General features: G+C 44.9%; 1 protein-coding gene and 1 long non-coding RNA gene across 16 annotated transcripts in view; one reads left to right on the top strand and one right to left on the bottom strand.

The window, feature by feature from the left end:
• The window catches only part of Abca17 (ATP-binding cassette, subfamily A (ABC1), member 17), a 92,909-nt gene that overhangs the window by 44,789 nt on the left and 28,951 nt on the right, over positions 1–19,169 (top strand). For 12 of the 15 annotated variants that reach the window (XR_010055139.1, XM_008767557.4, XM_039085351.2 and 9 more), the window contains 7 exon segments: positions 2,202–2,356; positions 7,818–7,973; positions 8,114–8,324; positions 9,876–10,026; positions 11,394–11,492; positions 14,396–14,558; positions 17,841–18,147. Coding sequence is in view for 14 of the 15 variants with exons in the window: in XM_008767557.4 (XP_008765779.1) it covers positions 2,202–2,356; positions 7,818–7,973; positions 8,114–8,324; positions 9,876–10,026; positions 11,394–11,492; positions 14,396–14,558; positions 17,841–18,147 (1,242 nt within the window). In the remaining variant the exon portion in view is untranslated. 15 annotated transcript variants of the gene reach the window in all.
• On the bottom strand, positions 5,033–7,303 carry LOC134480760 (uncharacterized). Its single transcript, XR_010055538.1, has 2 exons — positions 6,861–7,303; positions 5,033–5,196 (listed from the first exon to the last, which is right to left on the bottom strand). It is a non-coding gene; the product is annotated as an uncharacterized LOC134480760 (long non-coding RNA).

Below are 19,169 nucleotides of genomic sequence, written 5' to 3'. Positions count from 1 at the left end.
TCTCCGGCCAGCCAGCTGAGCCTAATCAGCAAAGCACAGAGTCCCTGTGAGTGAGCCTGTCTCACAGTCCGAGGCAGACAGCTCCCGAGGAGTGACACTTGAGGGTGACCTCTGGCTCTAGGATTCATGTACTCAGCACCAGCACTCACCACAGTGGCCAGGGGAGATGTTGGATCTCTTGGAGCTGGGGTCACAGCTGGTTGTGAGCCATCTTCTGTGTGTACTGGAAGTGTCATGGCTGGCTGGGTGAGGTATCCCCAGTGTAAGTGACAGCTCAGTGTAAGGTTTCCTGGCACTCGGGAGCCAGGGAATCCCACAAAGCCACACTGCACAACAAGCCTCACACGAGGGACTTACTGGGGAGAGGCACAAGTAGGTTGGATAACTAAACAGGCCCACACCTTGTGGCGATGAGATAGATCTCTTTAGCTCTTAAGTCATACAGATCCGAGCCAGTGAGATGGCTCCGCACATGAAGGCACCAGGACTGAAGAGTTAAGTTCGACCCCTAGAACCTCTGTGGTGGAGGGAGAGAACCTCAAGCTGTTCTCTGGCCTCCACATGTATTATGCACACACACACACACACACACACACCCACGCACACAACTGAGGCACATAAATAAATGCATGTGTGATTTTTAAGACGATGTGTTTCTAGCCATGCATGGTAGCACATGCCTGTAAAGCTAGCAGTCAAAAGCCTGGCCTACAAGCTCAAACTTCATCTCTAAATAAATAAATACATAAATAAATAAATAGGAGACGGTTTTTCTGGAGACAAACAGCATGGACACACCGTTCTACTGAAAAGAAACACAGCGGCAACAATGGCAGCGAGTGAATGGAGCACCTTAGTGCGTGCCTAGAAGGGCCAGCCTGGTCTGTACCAGAATGTTTAGGCCAGTCCGTGCTGAATGGCAAAGCCAAGGGCAGCCTGGCATTCATGGAGACTTTGTCTTAAATGACCAAGACCCACAAAACAGAAAAGAAAATGTTGGTTTTTTTTTTTAAAAAAAACTTGTATTTTTTATTCTAGTATAAAAATAATATACGACGTTAAGAGTCTAACTCGTTGGTAAAGTTCTTACCTGGTCTGTATGAAACCCTAGATCCAGTCTATCTGTACCACAGCAAACATAAATAACAAGTAGAATGTGTATAAAACTAGGTAAGACTAAACATATTTATAACTGATATGTGTGTGTGTGTGTGTGTGTGTGTATTACACACATATACTACACCTGGTGGTGGCGGTGGTATTGTTTTTTTCTTTGAAACAGAGTCTCTCTGTGTAGCCCTGGCTGTCCTAGAACTCGCTCTGTAGACCACGCTGGCCTCGAACTCACAAAGATCCCCCTGCCTCTGCCTCCCGAGTGCCAGTATCAGAGGCATGCATCATTACCACCTAGTTTAAGATTTTCTTTCCTCTATGCTTATGAATGTTTTGCCTGCATGCGTGGATATGCCTGATGCCCGAGGAGGCCAGAAGAGGGCGCTAGATCCCCTGAAAGTGGAGCTACTGACATTGTAAACCATGTGTGGGTTCTGGGGACTGAAGCCTGGTCCTCAGAGAACAAATAAATGCTCTTAACCTCTGGCTCAACTCTCCAGCCTCTGTTTCTTTGGTCACTCCTTTTCTTCCTTTTTCTGAGCTCTTTGTGATAAGAACGTCTTGCTCCCGTCATTCTTACTAGAATAAAGAGAAAAAATAATGTGGGTAGTCGGGCCGTCAGGGTGCATACTGGTATGCATCTGTCAGTGACGTCATTTATTCATTGATTCGGGAAACAAATATCGATTGTCGATCAGGATAAAGCCAGACCTTGCCTTTGAGGATCACATTTCAAAACCCTTAGATTCCCCAAGTGCTCCCCTCCCCCCAACATATTTACAAATCATGCAGACTTGCAATGCGATTTACTTTGTAAACGCCCATGTAATTGAGTTTATTCAGCCTGACTGGAATTGGTCAGATGCAGGAAGTATTTCTCCTGTCTCCAGTCTTTTCCTGTGTGTTCTCAAGCACAGTCACACACAGTACAAGTGTCCCTCAGGTGCTGCTGACTGAGTGACGGTGACAAAGTGGAATGAGGCTGGTCTGTGGGAGAAGAGATGGAGCCAGGGTGATGGCTAGGCCTTCCTGCTCTTACAGCTTCTGACAGGAAATGACCTCAGGATGTCCTCTCTGCTTGGTTCTAGGTCTTATTCCTCCTTCAAAAGGACACGCGTATATCCATGGCTGTGAGATCTCGAAAGACATGGTTCGGATCAGGAAGAACGTGGGCTGGTGCCCACAGCATGACATCTTGTTTGATAACTTCACGGTAACCGACCATCTTTATTTCTACGGTCAGGTGAGTTGGAGAACAATGGGCCCGTGTTCATTCTTAGGAACTGTAAGGTAGACTACAGCACTGCTTTTTTCTGCTTCATTCTGCTTCAGGGGTCTTTTTAAGGGAATATGCATGTGTTTCTTGAGACCAGATATGGGGAGGCAGTTTCCCGTCTGATCCAGTCCCGTACACACTGACCGGGGGCGTCCTGTTATTAAGTTCTCGAGCTACCTGGAGCCAGCGACCTCTCCTTATCAGCTTGCGCATCCAATCCCACAAGAAGACCTCCCGCTTGAGAGGTCACTTGCAAAGCTCAAGTTGTTTCCATAGCTCATGCCCCGGATTTGGTATTTTCTGTGACTGCTCACAAAACTCAAAGGAACACTTACTTATAGTGACTAATTCCTTGCATAAATAAATAAATAAATAAATAAATAAATAAATAAGGCTACAGTGAGCACTCAGGTGAAGCAGATACAGCAAGGCCTCCCACTTATCTGTTCCTTCTTCTATACCATGAATTATTAGCTTTGACCTTTTGAATGTGCTCCAGATTGCTTAGAAGTTTCACCCATGCTCCTTAATTCCTTAATTCCTTATCTGTCATTGGTATTATTGTCTCCACTTGGCCCTCCATCACAGAAATTCATCCTTCTACAGAATATGAATATAGACTATGAATATATAGGATGAATATATAGACTATGAATATATAGGTCTGTTATATTGATAGTATTTGTTGGTATTTTTGTTTGACTCCTTCATTTTAAATCTATTTGGTTCTTTCTTTCTTCCTTTCTTTCTTTCTTCCTTCCTTCCTTCCTTTCTTTCTTTCTTTCTTCCTTTCTTTCTTCTTTTCATTTTGTTTTATCGTTACCAGATTGGCCTCAAACTCACAGAGATCCACCTTCCTCCGCCTCCTGAGTGTTGAGACTAAAGGCACACACCACTGCCTGGTTCTAGTTCTTTTTTTTTTTTTTTAATGTTTCAATCTCTCTCTTTACTGAATTTTTCTCCACATTTTGAACTTCTCCAATTTACTGACTAGCTCATCCCTTTGGAGACTGTATCGAAAAGGTCTTGGATAAGTTTTCTTAGCTCGTGCATTTATTTGAATCTTCTGTTTGATCATTAATTCTTTTAAAAAGTACGACTGAATTTTTTCTCAGACGTTTCAGCCATGTCTGTAGTCTTAGGTTCCCTTGCAGGGGAGCCAGGTGACGGGGAGTAGGTTGTGACCGGTGGTTGGATTATGTTCTTTGTTTTTCTTTGTTTTGTCTTATACATCTGTTGGATGCTGGTTGTCTCTAAGTTTCACCTTTCCCTTCTTCCAGGTTAGTCTAGATGTTTTATTTTTTGTGACTCTCCCTAGAGGGTCACCGACATGGGGCTTGGTGTTGATTGTTGAATGGAGCTGCTAGGCGGTTCCATGTTGGCTGTGTGCCAACAGGACGAAGGGCAGGCTGTTCACTAAGCCACAGGCAAAGGCAAAACCTTGGTCATCCCTTGAGATCTTGTAATTATGGGAAAAGGACATCAAACACCAGGCCCACTGAAGTCTGTGTACTCTCTGGAAGCCATGGTTAGAGCCACAGGCCTGACGTAACCTAGCACTCCAGTAGTATAGGCTCCCCCAGTCCTTTAGTGAACCTCAGGAGTCAAAACCGCGCATCCACACTGACCTCCAAGGCCCCTGGGACGGGAGGCCTGTGCTTGTACTGCCCCCAGACCCCCTACTCGAGCTGGGAATCAGGTCTCAGGGCTCTCTGGAGCAGAAGGCCTCTTCCTTTAATGCCCTTGGGTCTCACTGAAACTGGAGGTCGGAATGCAAGTACTTTCTGGTCTCACAGAAACCAGAGGCCTGGTCCCTTGGAGCTTAGAGGCTGTTAGTGTGCTTCCTTGGAGAAATCTCTCTCCATATCCTTTTTCTAGTTGAGTTGTTTAACCTTTAGTAAGACATTTTTTTTTTTTTTTGTTCTTTTTTTCGGAGCTGGGGACCGAACCCAGGGCCTTGCGCTTCCTAGGCAAGCGCTCTACCACTGAGCTAAATCCCCAACCCCCTTAGTAAGACATTTTTAATTAGGTGCTGGCTACTAAGCCCCTGAAAATTAAGTGTGGTCTGCAGAAACGTTCTCCAACACTACCCACGGTCTTTATTCCCACTATCGATAGTAAATTCTAATACACAAAAGTTTATTTTTATTGTTTACATACCCCTGCACACACACACTGAAATGACTCTATAGGAGCTGGAGCGATGGCTCCATGATTAAGAGCACTTGTTCTTCTTTCAGAGGACTTAGGTTGGGTTCCCAGAACTCCCACAGTGGTTTACAACCATCCGTAGTTCTGGAGATCTGACTCCCTCTTCTGACCTCTGTGAGCACCAAACATGCATGTGGTCTCCGTACATACGTGCAGGCTAAAAACTCACCCACACATTAAACTATGTACATCTAACTTTTAAAAGGGAAAGAAAAGACTCTCCTTAGCTGAGCAAGGTGGCACATACCTGTAATCCCAGCACTAGGGGGAGGGAGGGGCAGAAGGATCACTGCGAGTTCAAGACCAGCGCTAGTCTGCATAGCGAGTTCCAGGCTACCCAGAGCCACACAGGAAGAATGTATCTAAAAGCCAAGATGCATCCCTCTTCTGTCCTCGAACAGGCACCACAGTTGTCAGAATCTCAGAAACGACTGCCTTTCTAATGCCTGTCTTTATAGAACTACCTCAGTGTGGTGTGACTGTAGCTTTACAGTAAGCGCTGGCTTCTGAAGTGCGACTCCCCTACTCTGTTCTTGTCTTCAAGGCTGCCTTGATTATTTTGCAGGCGAGTTTAGGAACACAAGTTTTGTCCATATCTACAAAAACAAACAAAACAAAACAAACAAAAACATGTTTTAAGGGCTGTCAGAATGTGCAGGGCTCTTTGAATAGCAATGGTATCTTAACGTTATTAATAAAGTTCAGCTTCCAGTCCTTGAACAGGAAATGTGTTTCTGCTTACTCAGTCTCTTTCAGAAGTGCTTTGTAGTTTCCAGTGTGCAACTTTTGCATCTACATGGATAAATTTACTCCTAAATACCTTTGTGATGCCAGAGTAAACTGTGTTTTTAGATTGTTTATTGCCAGTATAAAAAGATACAGACTTGTGGGTGGGGGGTGTGGCTTAGTTTATGCAGCGCTTGCCTAATGTGTGTGAGGCCCTGGGTTCAAGCCCCACCACCATAGAAAATCAAGCATGGTGGCACAGCCTGTAATCTCAGTTCTCTAAGAAGTTGAGGCAGGAGGACCAGTGTAATAGTATAGTTCAATGTCATTCATAGCAACAGAGCATACTCAAGGTCAGTCTGAATCACACGCTCAAAACAAAACCAAACATAGCTGGAGATTTAGCACAATTGGCAAAGTACCTGTGGTCCAAGCTACCCACAAGCAGAGCATAGTCTCTTAGCCCAGGCCTGAGGGAGGTGGGGAGGGCTGGCGGGGGGAATGGAGGGATGGGAGGATGGGAGTTGGGGATAGGGTGATTTTGTAAATGAAGTGGGATAGGCTGATCCATGGAGCTCATTGGTTTGCCAGTTTAGCCAATTGGTGAGCTCCAGGTTTAGTGAGAGACTCTGTTTCAAGAGATAAGATGGAAAAGCAAAGCACAGAGAGAACAAAACACACACACATTCACACACACACTCACACACACATTCACACGCTCACACGCTCATACATTCACACACACATTCACACACATACCCACACAACATTCACCACACACATACACTCACACACACACACATTCACACACACACATACATTCACACACACATACCCACACAACATTCACACACACACATACACTCACACGCTCACATATACCCACACAACATTCACACACACACACATACACTCACACACACACATTCACACACACATACATTCACACACACATACCCACACAACATTCACACACACACTCACATATACACACACACATACATACACACACACACTCACACACACATTCACACGCTCACACGCTCATACATTCATATACTCACACATTCATACACACATTCACACACATACCCACACAACATTCACCACACACATACACTCACACACACACACATTCACACACACATACATTCACACACACATACACACACACTCACACACACATTCACACGCTCACACGCTCATACACTCACACACACACATTCACACACACATACATTCACACACACATACCCACACAACATTCACACACACACTCACATATACACACACACACATACACACACACACACACACACACACAAAATAATGTGGAGAGCAGTTGGTGGAAGACACCAATATCAGACTAGCCTACATGCACAAATGCACTTGTGTACACACAAGACATGTGCATGAATGTGTGTGCATACACAGAGACATAGGTACACACACACACACACACAGATATACACACACTCCAAAACAAAGAGAGAAATACAAATTTGCACAAGGCTGGCCTTTCAGAGACGATTACCTGGAAGACTTGGTGACAAAGATGCTCTTGTCACTTGGGAAGTCCCAAACTCAAGAGAGTCCTTGCCAGCAACCAGGGACAAATGCCATATAAATTCTTCACCATGAAACATCAGTTTTAAAAACCATGTTGAAAAATCTCACTTAGCGTGAGTCTTAGCATGTTCAGTAATGTGTCCGTGTATTTATTTTTAAGTCATTTACTGTTAGAACTGGGTCTGAGGGCACAAAACTATGACCACACAAGCCCAAGTATTCCAACAAGGCAAAAGTTCTAAACAGAAGGGTGGGTAGCCAAGTCAGGTCAAGCAATCAAAGGCACACAGCAGGGTTCGATGCCTCTGCCTCAGCCTGAGTGGTCAGACACTGGCCTCACAGTCCTACATAGCTGGCTAATTCAGAGTGACGTCACTCACAAGCGGAATACAACTTTGAGCAAATACTTTGATCCTAGAAACGTGTTGATTTGCCAGGCAGTAGTGGCACACAGCTCTGATCCCAGCACCAAGGACCCAGAGGTAGGCAGGCCTCTGTGAGTTTGAGGCCAGCCTGGTCTACAGAGCCAGCTCTGTATGGCCAGCCAGAGCTACACAGTGAGACCCTGTCTAAAAATAAACCAGAGAAGGAGGAGGGGAGGGGAGATTGGTGTTGGTGCGGAGGAGGACTTTTTGCCAGATGGTCTCTACGTCTTTACAGATTTCTTTAAAGATGGGACTTCCTTCATCTCACTCAACCTCCAATAGAAAGGATGTGTTTCGTTTACATCCTCCACATTTATTTATTCACTCACATAATTCATATATCTTCCTCTGTCCCTTTCCCTGAAAAGAATGTTTCTGGCATACTTTTCTTGTCCGTATCTTATGTATATACAATCAAAAGCTCGATTAGACAGCTCAACTCCCATCAGTATCTTGCTTCATAGCAGCCTCCCCCACCCCCATTTCTCGCCTTTCAGTTGAAAGGCCTGTCTCACCAGGACTGTCATGAGAAAATAGAGGAGATGCTGCACACCCTCGGGCTGGAGGACAAGCGGAACTCAAGGTCCAAGTTCCTGAGCGGGGGGATTAAGCGCAAGCTCGCCATCGGCATCGCCCTCATAGCGGGCTCTAAGGTACAGGGCAGGGGGTCTGGCCTCTCGATGCAGCCAAGTCAGGCTCCCACACATGGACAAACCCCAGGGGGCTGATGACAGCTTATCTAACCCCAGCTGGAGTCGCACGGGGCCCCACAGCTCGAACCTCTGCCCTCCAGGTATTGATTCTGGACGAGCCCACCTCAGGCATGGACTCCTCCTCCAGGAGGGCCATCTGGGACCTTCTTCAGCAGCAGAAGGGTGACCGCACCGTCCTGCTGACCACTCACTTCATGGACGAAGCTGACCTGCTGGGAGACCGCATCGCCATCTTGGCCAAGGGGGAGCTCCAGTGTTGCGGGACACCATCATTCCTCAAGCAGAAATACGGTAAGCAGCGGGCAGCAGGAGCCCAGATCAGCCGCCAGCCTGGGGCAGAATCCGAGCCTTTGGGAAGGGTCCTGATCCTGGCTGGGAACAGCCTTCTAGATTTCCTGTTCCCTTGGTCCAGTGGAAGGTCTTAGGAGAATGAGGCAGAAATGAAGTAAAAGATATCTTTGAGACTTAGGATCAGAAGAGCCATGTTTATATTTCAGTTTGTCACTTTCTTGTCTCTTCATCCAGGCACCAAATTAGTCTATCCTTGTTGTGTGAAATAATAAAAAAGGCACCATCCCACGCTAGCACCGGCTACTGGCCCCAGCAGTCTCCCTGCTTCCATGGCTAAGCCCCATGTATCGACCGCCCATCTCACGGCTCTCTTGCTGTGGGCTCTGCTCACATTCCCAGCCGTCCGCCCACTGTGGGTATAGTCACAAGTCCCAATCAAATCTAGAGGCTTGTAATTATCAATCAGATTCATATCCGTAAGTTCTCACACCACAAAGTGTCCACACGATGAACTCAGAGCCGGCTGATATTGATATAAACGGCCCACCTAGATAAGACAAACCATCCTGTATTATCCATTCCTTATAAGATATCCATAGCTACCTGTGGCTATTTAAAGCCACGTGGAACCTAGATCGTCTTTCTCTTCCTCAATCTTCCCATCTCTAAAATTACCAGCCCACCTTCCTTTTCCACTGCCCAATCACAGGCTCTTGCCTTAGCTTGTGCCCACCCGCATCTGTAAATTGACAGCAACCCACATATCCTTTCTCGGGGTTTTAAAAAAAAAATCTAGGGTTGGGGATTTAGCTCAGTGGTAGAGCGCTTGCCTAGCAAGCGCAAAGCCCTGGGTTCGGTCCCCAGCTCTGGAAAAAAAAAAAAATCTAATCTGTGAAGCAGAAACAAACAACCCCCAGACAAAACCCAAGACCTCTATATCTCTCACGGTCCAAGTCTGACCTGTCTGCAAAACAGAATTAGCCTTCATTTCAAAATATTTCTATCCATCTCTCTCAGTCTGTGACCCCACTGTAGCACTCTGGTCAGCAGCTCCTCCTACCTGCTGGACTATTCTTTTTTTTTTTTTTTTTTTTTTTTTGGAGCTGGGGACCGAACCCAGGGCCTTGAGCTTGCTAGGCAAGCGCTCTACCACTGAGCTAAACCCCCAAACCCCCTACCTGGACTATTACAGATGACTCCTAGCCCATCTCTGTCTTTAACCTCACACCTTCGGACTCTGTGCTCAACCCGCTAGTCCCAGCGAGTACCTGACAATGTCTAGCATTCCGTTCAGAATTCCTAAGGACCCGTGCAGACCCCTGATGGTCACCCTTACCGAAGCCCCCTTTTCACTGCCTAGCACTATTGGGTTTGCTATCAGTCCATCTCCTGAAACATGAGTGAAGCCAGGTCACTCCGGTGGAAACGGGCCTCACAGGGTTCCCTTCTCTTTGCCCTAATTCTCTCCGTCCTGAAGAACAGAGAGCGAAGCCCCGAGAAGAATGGTATAAGGAATAAGATGGTCTCATCATCTCTTATGTGGCATTTCAGGTGCAGGGTATTACATGACTATAATAAAAACACCTCTCTGCGACACTGAGAAGCTCGCTAAAGTTATTTACCACCACATTCCGAATGCAATTTTGGAGTCCCGAATTGGAGAAGAAATGATCTTCACACTTCCTAAGAAGGCCATGCCCAGGTATGACCTGGGTCATTAACAATCCTCACTGTTCTCCACCCACCACCTGGGCTTCTCTTGAAGCCTCTCTCGCCTTCACCTCACTGTCCTTGCCCCCAAAACACGACACATGTCCTAGAATCTAGAAGGTTTTTTCAATAGTGCCTTTTGGATCTCTTGTACATTCCTGGATTACTAAATTACTCAACTCAAAAATTCGGACTTAAATTAGTAACTATTTTAGTGTTTCTCGTGGGTTCCCCCCCCCGCCCCCCGTCCTGGAAATTCAGCCCAAGGCCTTACACGTAAAAAGCAGGGCCTCCGGTTGGGGATTTAGCTCAGTGGTAGAGCGCTTGCCTAGCAAGCGCAAGGCCCTGGGTTCGGTCCCCAGCTCCGAAAAAAAGAAAAGAAAAGAAAAGAAAAAAAAAAAAAAAAGCAGGGCCTCTAACTCTTGCCTACCCCTTCCCCCAGAAGATTCCCTATGTTGGCTGCACTGAGCTGGATAGTTCTCTTGCTCCACATTAATTTTATTCTCCTGGGCTAGAACGATCTAGAATGTCCAAGATGGCTCATTCTCACACCTGGGAAAATGGTGCTGGCTAACGACTGGGCGCTTACAAGAGCTGCTAACTGTGGCATCCAGTGCTCCTCTAGGTGGACTCTCAGATGATTTTGGCTTCTCACAGTATGGCAGACAGAATCCAAAAAAAAGGATTGAACTGAACAAAAGGAGTGGTGGAGAGTGTGCTGGCTGGTTCTGTGTGTCAACTTGACACAAGCCAGAGTTATCACAGAGAAAGGAGCCTTCCTTGAGGAAAAGCCTCCATGAGACCCAGCTGTAAGGCATTTTCTCAATTAGTGATCAAGGATAGGAGAGCCCATTGTGGGTGGTGCCATCCCTAGGCTGGTAGTCCTGGGTTCTATAAGAGAGCAAGCTGAGCAAGCCAGGGGAAGCAAGACAGTAAGCAGCATTTCTCCCTAGCTTCTACATCCGATCCTGCCTCCAGGTTCCCACCCCATTTGAGTTCCAGTCCTGACTTCCTCTGGTGATAACAGCGATGTGGAAGTGTAACTGAATTAACCCTTTCCTCTTCAACTTGCTTCTTGGTCATGATGTTTTGCGCAGGAATAGAAAGTCTGACTAAAACAGAGAGAAAATCTAGTTACTTCTTTTTATTGCCCGGGCTGAGAAATAGCAAATTTTCACCTCTGTACTAGATACAGTTTACATTTCTCCCCATAGGAACGTTCCAAAATAAACGCTATTACAAGGCCATCTGAACAGATATCCTGACAGCAAATTCCATGTCTTCTCTGCTCTAGAAAGCTAAGGGTGGTAAAGGATTCACCTCCATCTTTGAGAAAGAAAACCTTTTCTCCCCGTCCAGGTTCGAAGCTCTATTCGCTGACCTGGAACAGAGACAGACAGAGCTGGGAATCTCTACTTTTGGGGCCTCCGTCACCACTATGGAGGAAGTGTTCATACGGTAAGCAAAAATAAAAAAAAAAACAAAACAAAACCCCAGAGACCATCAGGTTCAGAGAGAGAGGCCCTGTCTCAACGAATAAGATGGAAATTAATAGAAAAACGCCAGACATCTTTCTCTGTCATCAAAAGTATCTGCGTGCGCACACACACACACACACACACACACACCTGACAGCTCCAAAGATCCCAGTTTCGGAAGGGATCACGAACATCATCCGTTTAAACATTACCCAGTGTTTCACTCTTTTTCCTAATTGTCCTGCTGAATGATTATCGAGCCTCTGGGTAGTACTTTTGATCTAATGAGATATTAGATATGTCAAATTAGATATATGTTCAAGGTATTGTTATTCGACAAACTTACACTGGGGACGGTGAGACAGGGTCTGTATGTGTGGCTGTCCTGGACCTCACTATTTAGACCAGGCTGTCCTCAAACTTACAAAGATCTACCTGCCTCTGCCTCCTGAGTGCTAGGGTTAAAGGTGGGTGCCACCAAGCTTGGTCCTAACAATTCTTTTTTTTTTTTTTTTTTTTTTCCGGAGCTGGGGACCGAACCCAGGGCCTTGCGCACCACTGAGCTAAATCCCCAACCCCTGGCCTAACAATTCTTTTTGGTTTTGTTATTGTTTCGTTTTGTGGTTTTAGTCTTTTGACTTTTCGAGACGGTCTCACTATATAGTTCTAACTAGGTTCAAAACTCTGTATGGGGATCAAGCTGGCCTCAAATTTGGGGTGATGCTCCTGCCTTAGCTTCTTGAGTGCTGGTATTCTAACAAACATGCAACAACCATTTTTTCCATTGACCAACTCTTTTGTCAGTTGAAATCCCCTCCCTCGACTTTTAGTTTGAGATGGCGTTTCACTAAGTTGGGGAGGCTGGCCTTGAACTTACTCCAAAGTCTTTGAATTTATGACTTCCTACTTCAGATCCCCACTCAGCTGGGGCTGCACCCACAGCTGTCCCGGAACGCGCTCTGAAGACCAGGCCGGCCTTGAACTCAGAGATCTGCCTGCCTCTGCTCTCTAGCGCTGGAATTAAAGGCGTGCCACACCACCTCCTGGCCTCCCTAGCTCGAAATTTTTAAATGAAAACTGCCATCTCTATGGAAGTTGATTTATACATTTCTGCCTTCCTGGACTTAGAAACTCCATCCCATTTTAAAAAAAAAATATTTACTTTAGGGGATCACAAAAATTTCCCCTGATTTTTCTTCTGGGAACTTTATTGTTTTGGCTTTACATTAAGAATATAATTCAACTAATGACTATTTCAGGGTATGACTTGATAAGGGGTCAGTGGTCTTCTACATGGCTATTCAGTTGGGATACAATTATTTGTTGAAAAGGTTGTTCTTTGCACTAATTAAATTACTTGGATTCCATCCCCCAAAGTCAGTTGACTTTAAATCTTCTATGTTCCCAATTCTGCTCCATGGGTCTGTTTTGTCCCCAATGCACCTTTACGATATGTTTCGGAGGTGGGCAGAGTTTAGTTTCTCCAGCCTTGGTCTGTTTTTAAGATTGTTTTAGTTGTTATAGGTACCTTGATACGAACTTGTCAGTTTCTACTTCTTTTGTTTTTAAAGAAAGAACCTATTGGTTCTAGTCCATATTTTTTTTAAACCATGCACTACAAGATGTTATCCCAGGAGAAAGACAGGCCGTAGAAAAAGCTTTCTGCACGTCCTGCTCTGAGAAGTAAATCTAATGGTCCCAGTCCAACCTCCAGACACCTGCAGCCCTTGCCAGTATGCAGCCTCATATAAAGTTAATTCCTGCCCCATTTCTTTAGCCATGGAAACCGTGAGAGATAATGTATGTTTACAGCTGTTTTTTTTTTTTTTCTTTTTTTTCGGAGCTGGGGACCGAACCCAGGGCCTTGCTAGGGCCTTGCTCTTGCTAGGCAAGCGCTCTACCACTGAGCTAAATCCCCAACCCCTACAGCTGTTTTAAGTTGATGATAAACTTTGTTGTAATAATAAACAACAAACGTATCACCTTTTATAAAACTGGGAGGAAAGAAAAATTAGCCACAACTAATTGTGTCTTTTATTGGGACAAACTCCCAGGAATAGAAAAAAGACTCAACAGAAATACATTACCTGCCACTGAATACTTTTCTCAGTGAATGGACTCTGCTTCAAGCAGGGGTCAGCAAACTATTCTTAAAGAGCCAGATAGTATTTTATGCTATGTAAGCTTACTGGCACAATCAAGAATATTATGTAGGCACTTATGTAACTACCAACATGCAACCATTTCAAAACGCAAAACCATTCTGAGTTCGGGGCTAGGCCTTAGCTGCTTCCAAACCACTAACCAGAACATACTAAGTTCCTAGTCTATAATCTTAATGGTGCTATGTTTTAAAATTTATAGTTTTGGGCTGGGGAGATGGCTCAGTGGTTAAGAGCACTGGCTGCTGTTCCAGAGGTCCGGAGTTCAATTCCCAGCAACCACATGGTGGTTCACAACCATCTGTAATGGGATCTGATGCTCTCTTCTGATGTGTCGGAAGATAGCTACAGTGAACTCATATAAATAAATAAATAAATAAATAAATAAATAAATAAATAAATAAATAAATCTTTTAAAAAAGAATTTAGAGTTTTTCTCATAAGATTAACTATTATTTTGCTTTAATTTTCATGTAGTAGGTTTCAAAACAAAGTAACAAAATGTAGTCATGATAATGTTATGTAAGATCTTTGGAAAAGATGTGGATGAGTCGACACAAAATGGACGGTCATATGCCCCCATCAGACAGCTTAGATACAGCTCCTGGCACCATCACTATCCCTATAACTTTCATTTCCCCAAATCTATGAACTTCAGTTTTTAAACCTGAGCAGAGCGAACTGTCTTGTGACTTTGTGTTTGCTTCTGTTTTTGGTTTAGAGTTTGTAAGTTGGCTGATCCCAGCACAAATGTCTTAACTGAGAAGCGACCCTCTCTCCGTCATCTTCCCCGGAATCACAGAGTTCCCGTTGACAGAATTAAATGTCTCCACTCAAGGATCTTCTCATTGAGCTCTGACCAGCCGATAAGACTAAACACGGGGGTAAGCAGCATGTTTCAAATATACAAATGTGGTTTAATTGATGGGGTCATGCTGGCATTCTATCAAGAGCTGTGTTTAGGCTGGGCATAATGGGGGCACACTTCTTCTTTGTTTTTTTTTTTTTTCTTTTTTCTTTTTTTCTTTTTGGAGCTGGGGACTGAACCCAGGGCCTTGCGCATGGTAGGCAAGCGCTCTACCGCTGAGCTAAATCCCCAACCCCGGGGGCACACTTCTAATCCCAGAGGCAGAGAGGCAGAGAGGCAGAGAGAGGGGCAGAGAGGCAGAGAGAGGGGCAGAGAGGCAGAGAGGCAGAGGCAGAAGCAGAGGCAGAGGCAGAGAGGCAGAGGCAGAGGCAACTAGATCTCTGTGAGTTCAAGGCCAGCCTCATCTACACAATGTATTCCAGGACTATGGATCTAGCCAAGGATACATAGCAAGACCCTGTCTCAAAAAAATAAAAATAAAAATAAAGAACTAGGTTTAGTAATACACGCCTGTAATTCCAATGTTTGAGAGACTGAATCAGGCAGCTTATAAGTTCATGGCCAGCCTAGGCTACCTGTAGAGATCTGTATCAATAAGATAAGAATAAAGAATGGGTCCGTCAGTCTTCTGCAGTACTACATAGCCTGCTCTTGCTCAAAGGCTAAAGTGTCCAAGCTAGCGTTGCTCTTACTATAACCAAGGCAATTCTTATAAAAGAAAGCATTTAATTGGGGCTTCTGAGGATTAGTTCATTTCCATCATGGCAGGAAGCATAGAAGGCAGACAAGCAATCAGGCACGGCCCTAGAGTAGTAGCTGAGAGCTTACCTACATCCTGATCTGTAGGCAGGCAGAAGGCAGAGAGAGGAGGAAGGGGAGGAGAGAGGCAGAGACAGACAGACACACTGACTGACTGACTGACTGACTGGCTGGCTGGCTGACTGGCTGACTAGGCCTGAGGTGGGCTTTTGATAGACACCCCTCTGACAAGGCCACACCTCCTAATCCTTCCTAAACAGTCCACCAACTGAAAACCAAAACACTCAAATATATGAGCCTATGGAGGGCATTCTCACTCAAACCACTACAGTTGGTCATTAACCCAGTAGAAAAACAATATCTAAAAGCATCCTAGCAGGGGTCTGGCCATTCTTCATCAGATAAGAGAATGAAAGAACTACATGTACTGGCCAGAGTACCTAGTCTTTGCACTGTGAAGTAGGTTGTGTATTGTACCACCTAGAATTCAAATCTTTAGAAAATGTATTTATAATCCCAACTTGTGGGAGGATGACAAAGAAGGGTCCTAAGTTCAAGACTGGCCTGGGCTTTCTAAAAGAGAGACCTTGTGTAAAAAAGATTACACATGTGTGTGTGTGTGTGTGCGTGTGTGTGTGTACATGTCCTTTTAAATACATGAACATCTATGATGTTTTCTTAATATTGAAAAATTATATATATTTGGAGAATTATATATATTTGGAGAAATATATATTTAGAGAATTATATATTATACATATTATATATTATATAATTTTATTTTTTAGTTTTTCAGAGAGGGCTTTTCTGGGTATCCCTGACTGTCCTGGGACTCACTTTGTAGACCAATCTGCCTGTCACTGCCTCCCGCCCGAGTGCTGGGATTAAAGGAGCACACCATCACGGCCTGACTTGATATACGTTTTATAAAATAATCTTTACCTATGGGGTTGGGGATTTAGCTCAGCGGTAGAGCGCTTGCCTAGCGAGCACAAGGCCCTGGGTTCGGTCCCTAGCTCCAAAAAACAGAAAAAAAAAATCTTTACCTAGCTATCGACAGTATTGGTATAAAACACAATTATTGTGGGTTAGAGATTGATTTCCTTGTTTTCAATCTTTAGCCGCATGGGAAGGGGACATTATTTTATCCACAAAACTAGGACATGTCTGGGATTTTGGTTTGTTTTTGTTTTTGTTTTTTTGGTTTTTTTTTTTTTTTTGTTCTGGATCAATCATTTCTCTTAAAATCCTTAGCAAGTCACTGTCTGGTGCCACACGGCCCTGGTGTGCTTTTGAAGGCGCCTCCCCTGAGCTTATAAAGTACCTTCCATGTTTGCCCTCAGAGTTAAAACAGACCTTCAGAGAACACTGAAGGTGAGTGTCCATCACTTCAAACGTAGAAAACTCAAATGTTTGGTAGAGCCCTCCAATGGCTTGTTGATAATTCAGCCAGGAATTTGGAATGCCTGATTTAAACCTGACCAGGAGAGCTCTTTCCACAGGGCTCCTAGGCAAAGGGCTGTGTATATATGGAACCTGGCCCTTCCCCACGGCCTCAGTCATGCCGCTTCCCAGAGAGGCTTAGTGAGCACAGACAGCACTAACCACGACGGCTTTTCACTCCAGGCCCAGTGTCAGCTCCGTGTATATTTCTATTTTGATTATCATTACCACAAAGGCATGTTTATGGTCCCCCCACTTATACAAATTATCTGAGTAGAAGCAGGACATGTTAAGTTAAAGATGACTTTGAAATTAAGTTATATCCATCCAGAGGGGTTTTTGTCTTGTTTTGCTCTGTTTTTTGTTTTCTCATTTTTTTGAGCTAAGGTTTCACTACGGAGCTCTGGCTGACCTGCTCCAAACTCACCGTGTGACCAGGATGGCCTCTAACTGACAAGATTCTCCTGCCTCTACCTCCCGAATGCTGGAATTAAAGTCATGTGTCCCCCTGCAAGAATTTTTCAAAGATTTATTTATTTTACATGTACAAGTGTTCTGCCTGCATGTATGTCCATGCATAGCGTCTGCCTGGTGCCCATGGAATCAGAAGTCATCAGATCCTCTGGAGCTGGAGTTAACATGGCTGCCATCCACCATGTGGGTGATGGAAACTGAACCAGGTTCCTCTGGAAGAGCAGTCAGTGCTATTAACTAACAAGCTGTTTCTCCGTTTGTTTTTTTTGTTTTTTTTTAAAGTTGTAACAAATACAACATCCACTGATGGCGTCATTTCTTCCATAGTCTCACCAAATTTAAATTTTTACAAGTCTTTTACAAGGCAGGGAACGACGCCATCGTTTGCATTTGGTGTCTGAAGTCCCTTCGTTCCACCTCTGGAGGTGTTCCCATTGGCACATCCTCTGAGTACTGGCTAACACAGTGACATCCTTGCATCTTAACCTAAGGCAGATTCTGGGACAGTTGAGAAGTGAGGTGAGGGACTGTGAGTGGCCATGAGCAGGAGCCACCTCAGTGCTTCTTCCAGCTCCAGTCACTGTGTTGACATAGCACCTCCCCTCTTCTTCTTTAACCGCAGTTCTCTCTCCTGTGCCAACAATTCTATGCCATGCTCCTGAAAAAGGTCGCGTTTTCTCGGCGCAACTGGATGCTGGTGCTGTCTGTGCAGATTCTGCTGCCTCTGGTGATCATTATGTTAAGCCTCAGTTTTTTCAACTTCAAATTAAGGAAGCTGGATAACGTGCCCCTGGAGCTGACCTTGCAAACCTATGGTCAGACCATTGTTCCGTTTTTTATTGCCGAGAACTCCCGCCTGGATCCTCAGCTTTCAGATAACTTTGTAAAAATGCTCGTGGCTGCAGGACAGGTTCCTTTGCGTATTCAAGGTAAGAAGCAGGGCACTGGGCCTGAGCGGGAAGTGGGCTTGCTTTTCATTGCAGGGAAGGCTGTGGCTTTCTGAACCACACAGAGCTCCCTGACGTCAGACTGAATAGCTGGAAGGCTCAGGAAAATGTCATGTAGACTCTGGCTAACGGGAAGTGGAGGGCTTCTAAAGGTCAGACCCTGTGTGTGTCTCCAGGCGTTTTGAAGTCTTGTAAGAAATTGATCATAGAGGTAGGTCAGACCCAGGTCTCTGACAGCATATCCTTGAAAGAGATGGGTATATCCCAGGCACTTCCGGATCCTTTTCCATTTCCCATCCACGAGGAGACTAGCTTGCACTTCCACACCCCTTTCGTGATATTCTACCACAGGCCCCAATGCAACAGGGTCAGTTGACTGTGAATTGAACTATTGGCTAAAACAAACCTTTTTTCTTTACAAGCTGATTATCTCGGATGCTTGTTAGAGTTATAGAAAGCGGGACTAATACATCATGCTTAGCAAAGCTTCAGTTTCTTCGTGTACTAAATTAGGATAACTCTGTTTTGCTGTCTCCTTAGGACAGTTTTCAGATGAATATTTTGTAAACTTGGTGTCCAGTCCATAATAGAGTCATTATTTTTCTTAGATCACTAACAGTCTTTTCCAGCTTTAAAGTTTCTAAAAACTATAGGTAGGCTTTATATTATGTATGGCGTCATGTACTGGGACGATGGTATTGAATTAGCACCAGCCCTCTGGAAACTTGTAAGCAGGAGGCCCATCAATCGTGGGTCGTTACAGAATAGTAGCGATGATTATAACAGACGCGTACGTCTCAGCTTCTGGGGATCCCAGGTGCCATCTGAGTGGGAGCTGGGTGGTGGAAAAGTAACCAAAGGCATTGGAGCATCAGGAGGACCTGCAGGCTTAAGGTAAGGGGCTCTTAGACCATAGGTGAAGTGAGAATTTAAAGACAGGAGGCCAAGCATCTAGATAGCAACTAGCTAGTTTCACTCTGTCAACATGCAGCCAAGAAGAAAGT

This window comes from Rattus norvegicus, chromosome 10, assembly GCF_036323735.1.
Source record: "Rattus norvegicus strain BN/NHsdMcwi chromosome 10, GRCr8, whole genome shotgun sequence".
Classification (NCBI taxonomy): Eukaryota; Metazoa; Chordata; class Mammalia; order Rodentia; family Muridae; genus Rattus; species Rattus norvegicus.
The sequence above is the reverse complement of the archived record's forward strand: the minus strand, read 5'-3'. Positions and strand labels throughout refer to the sequence as shown.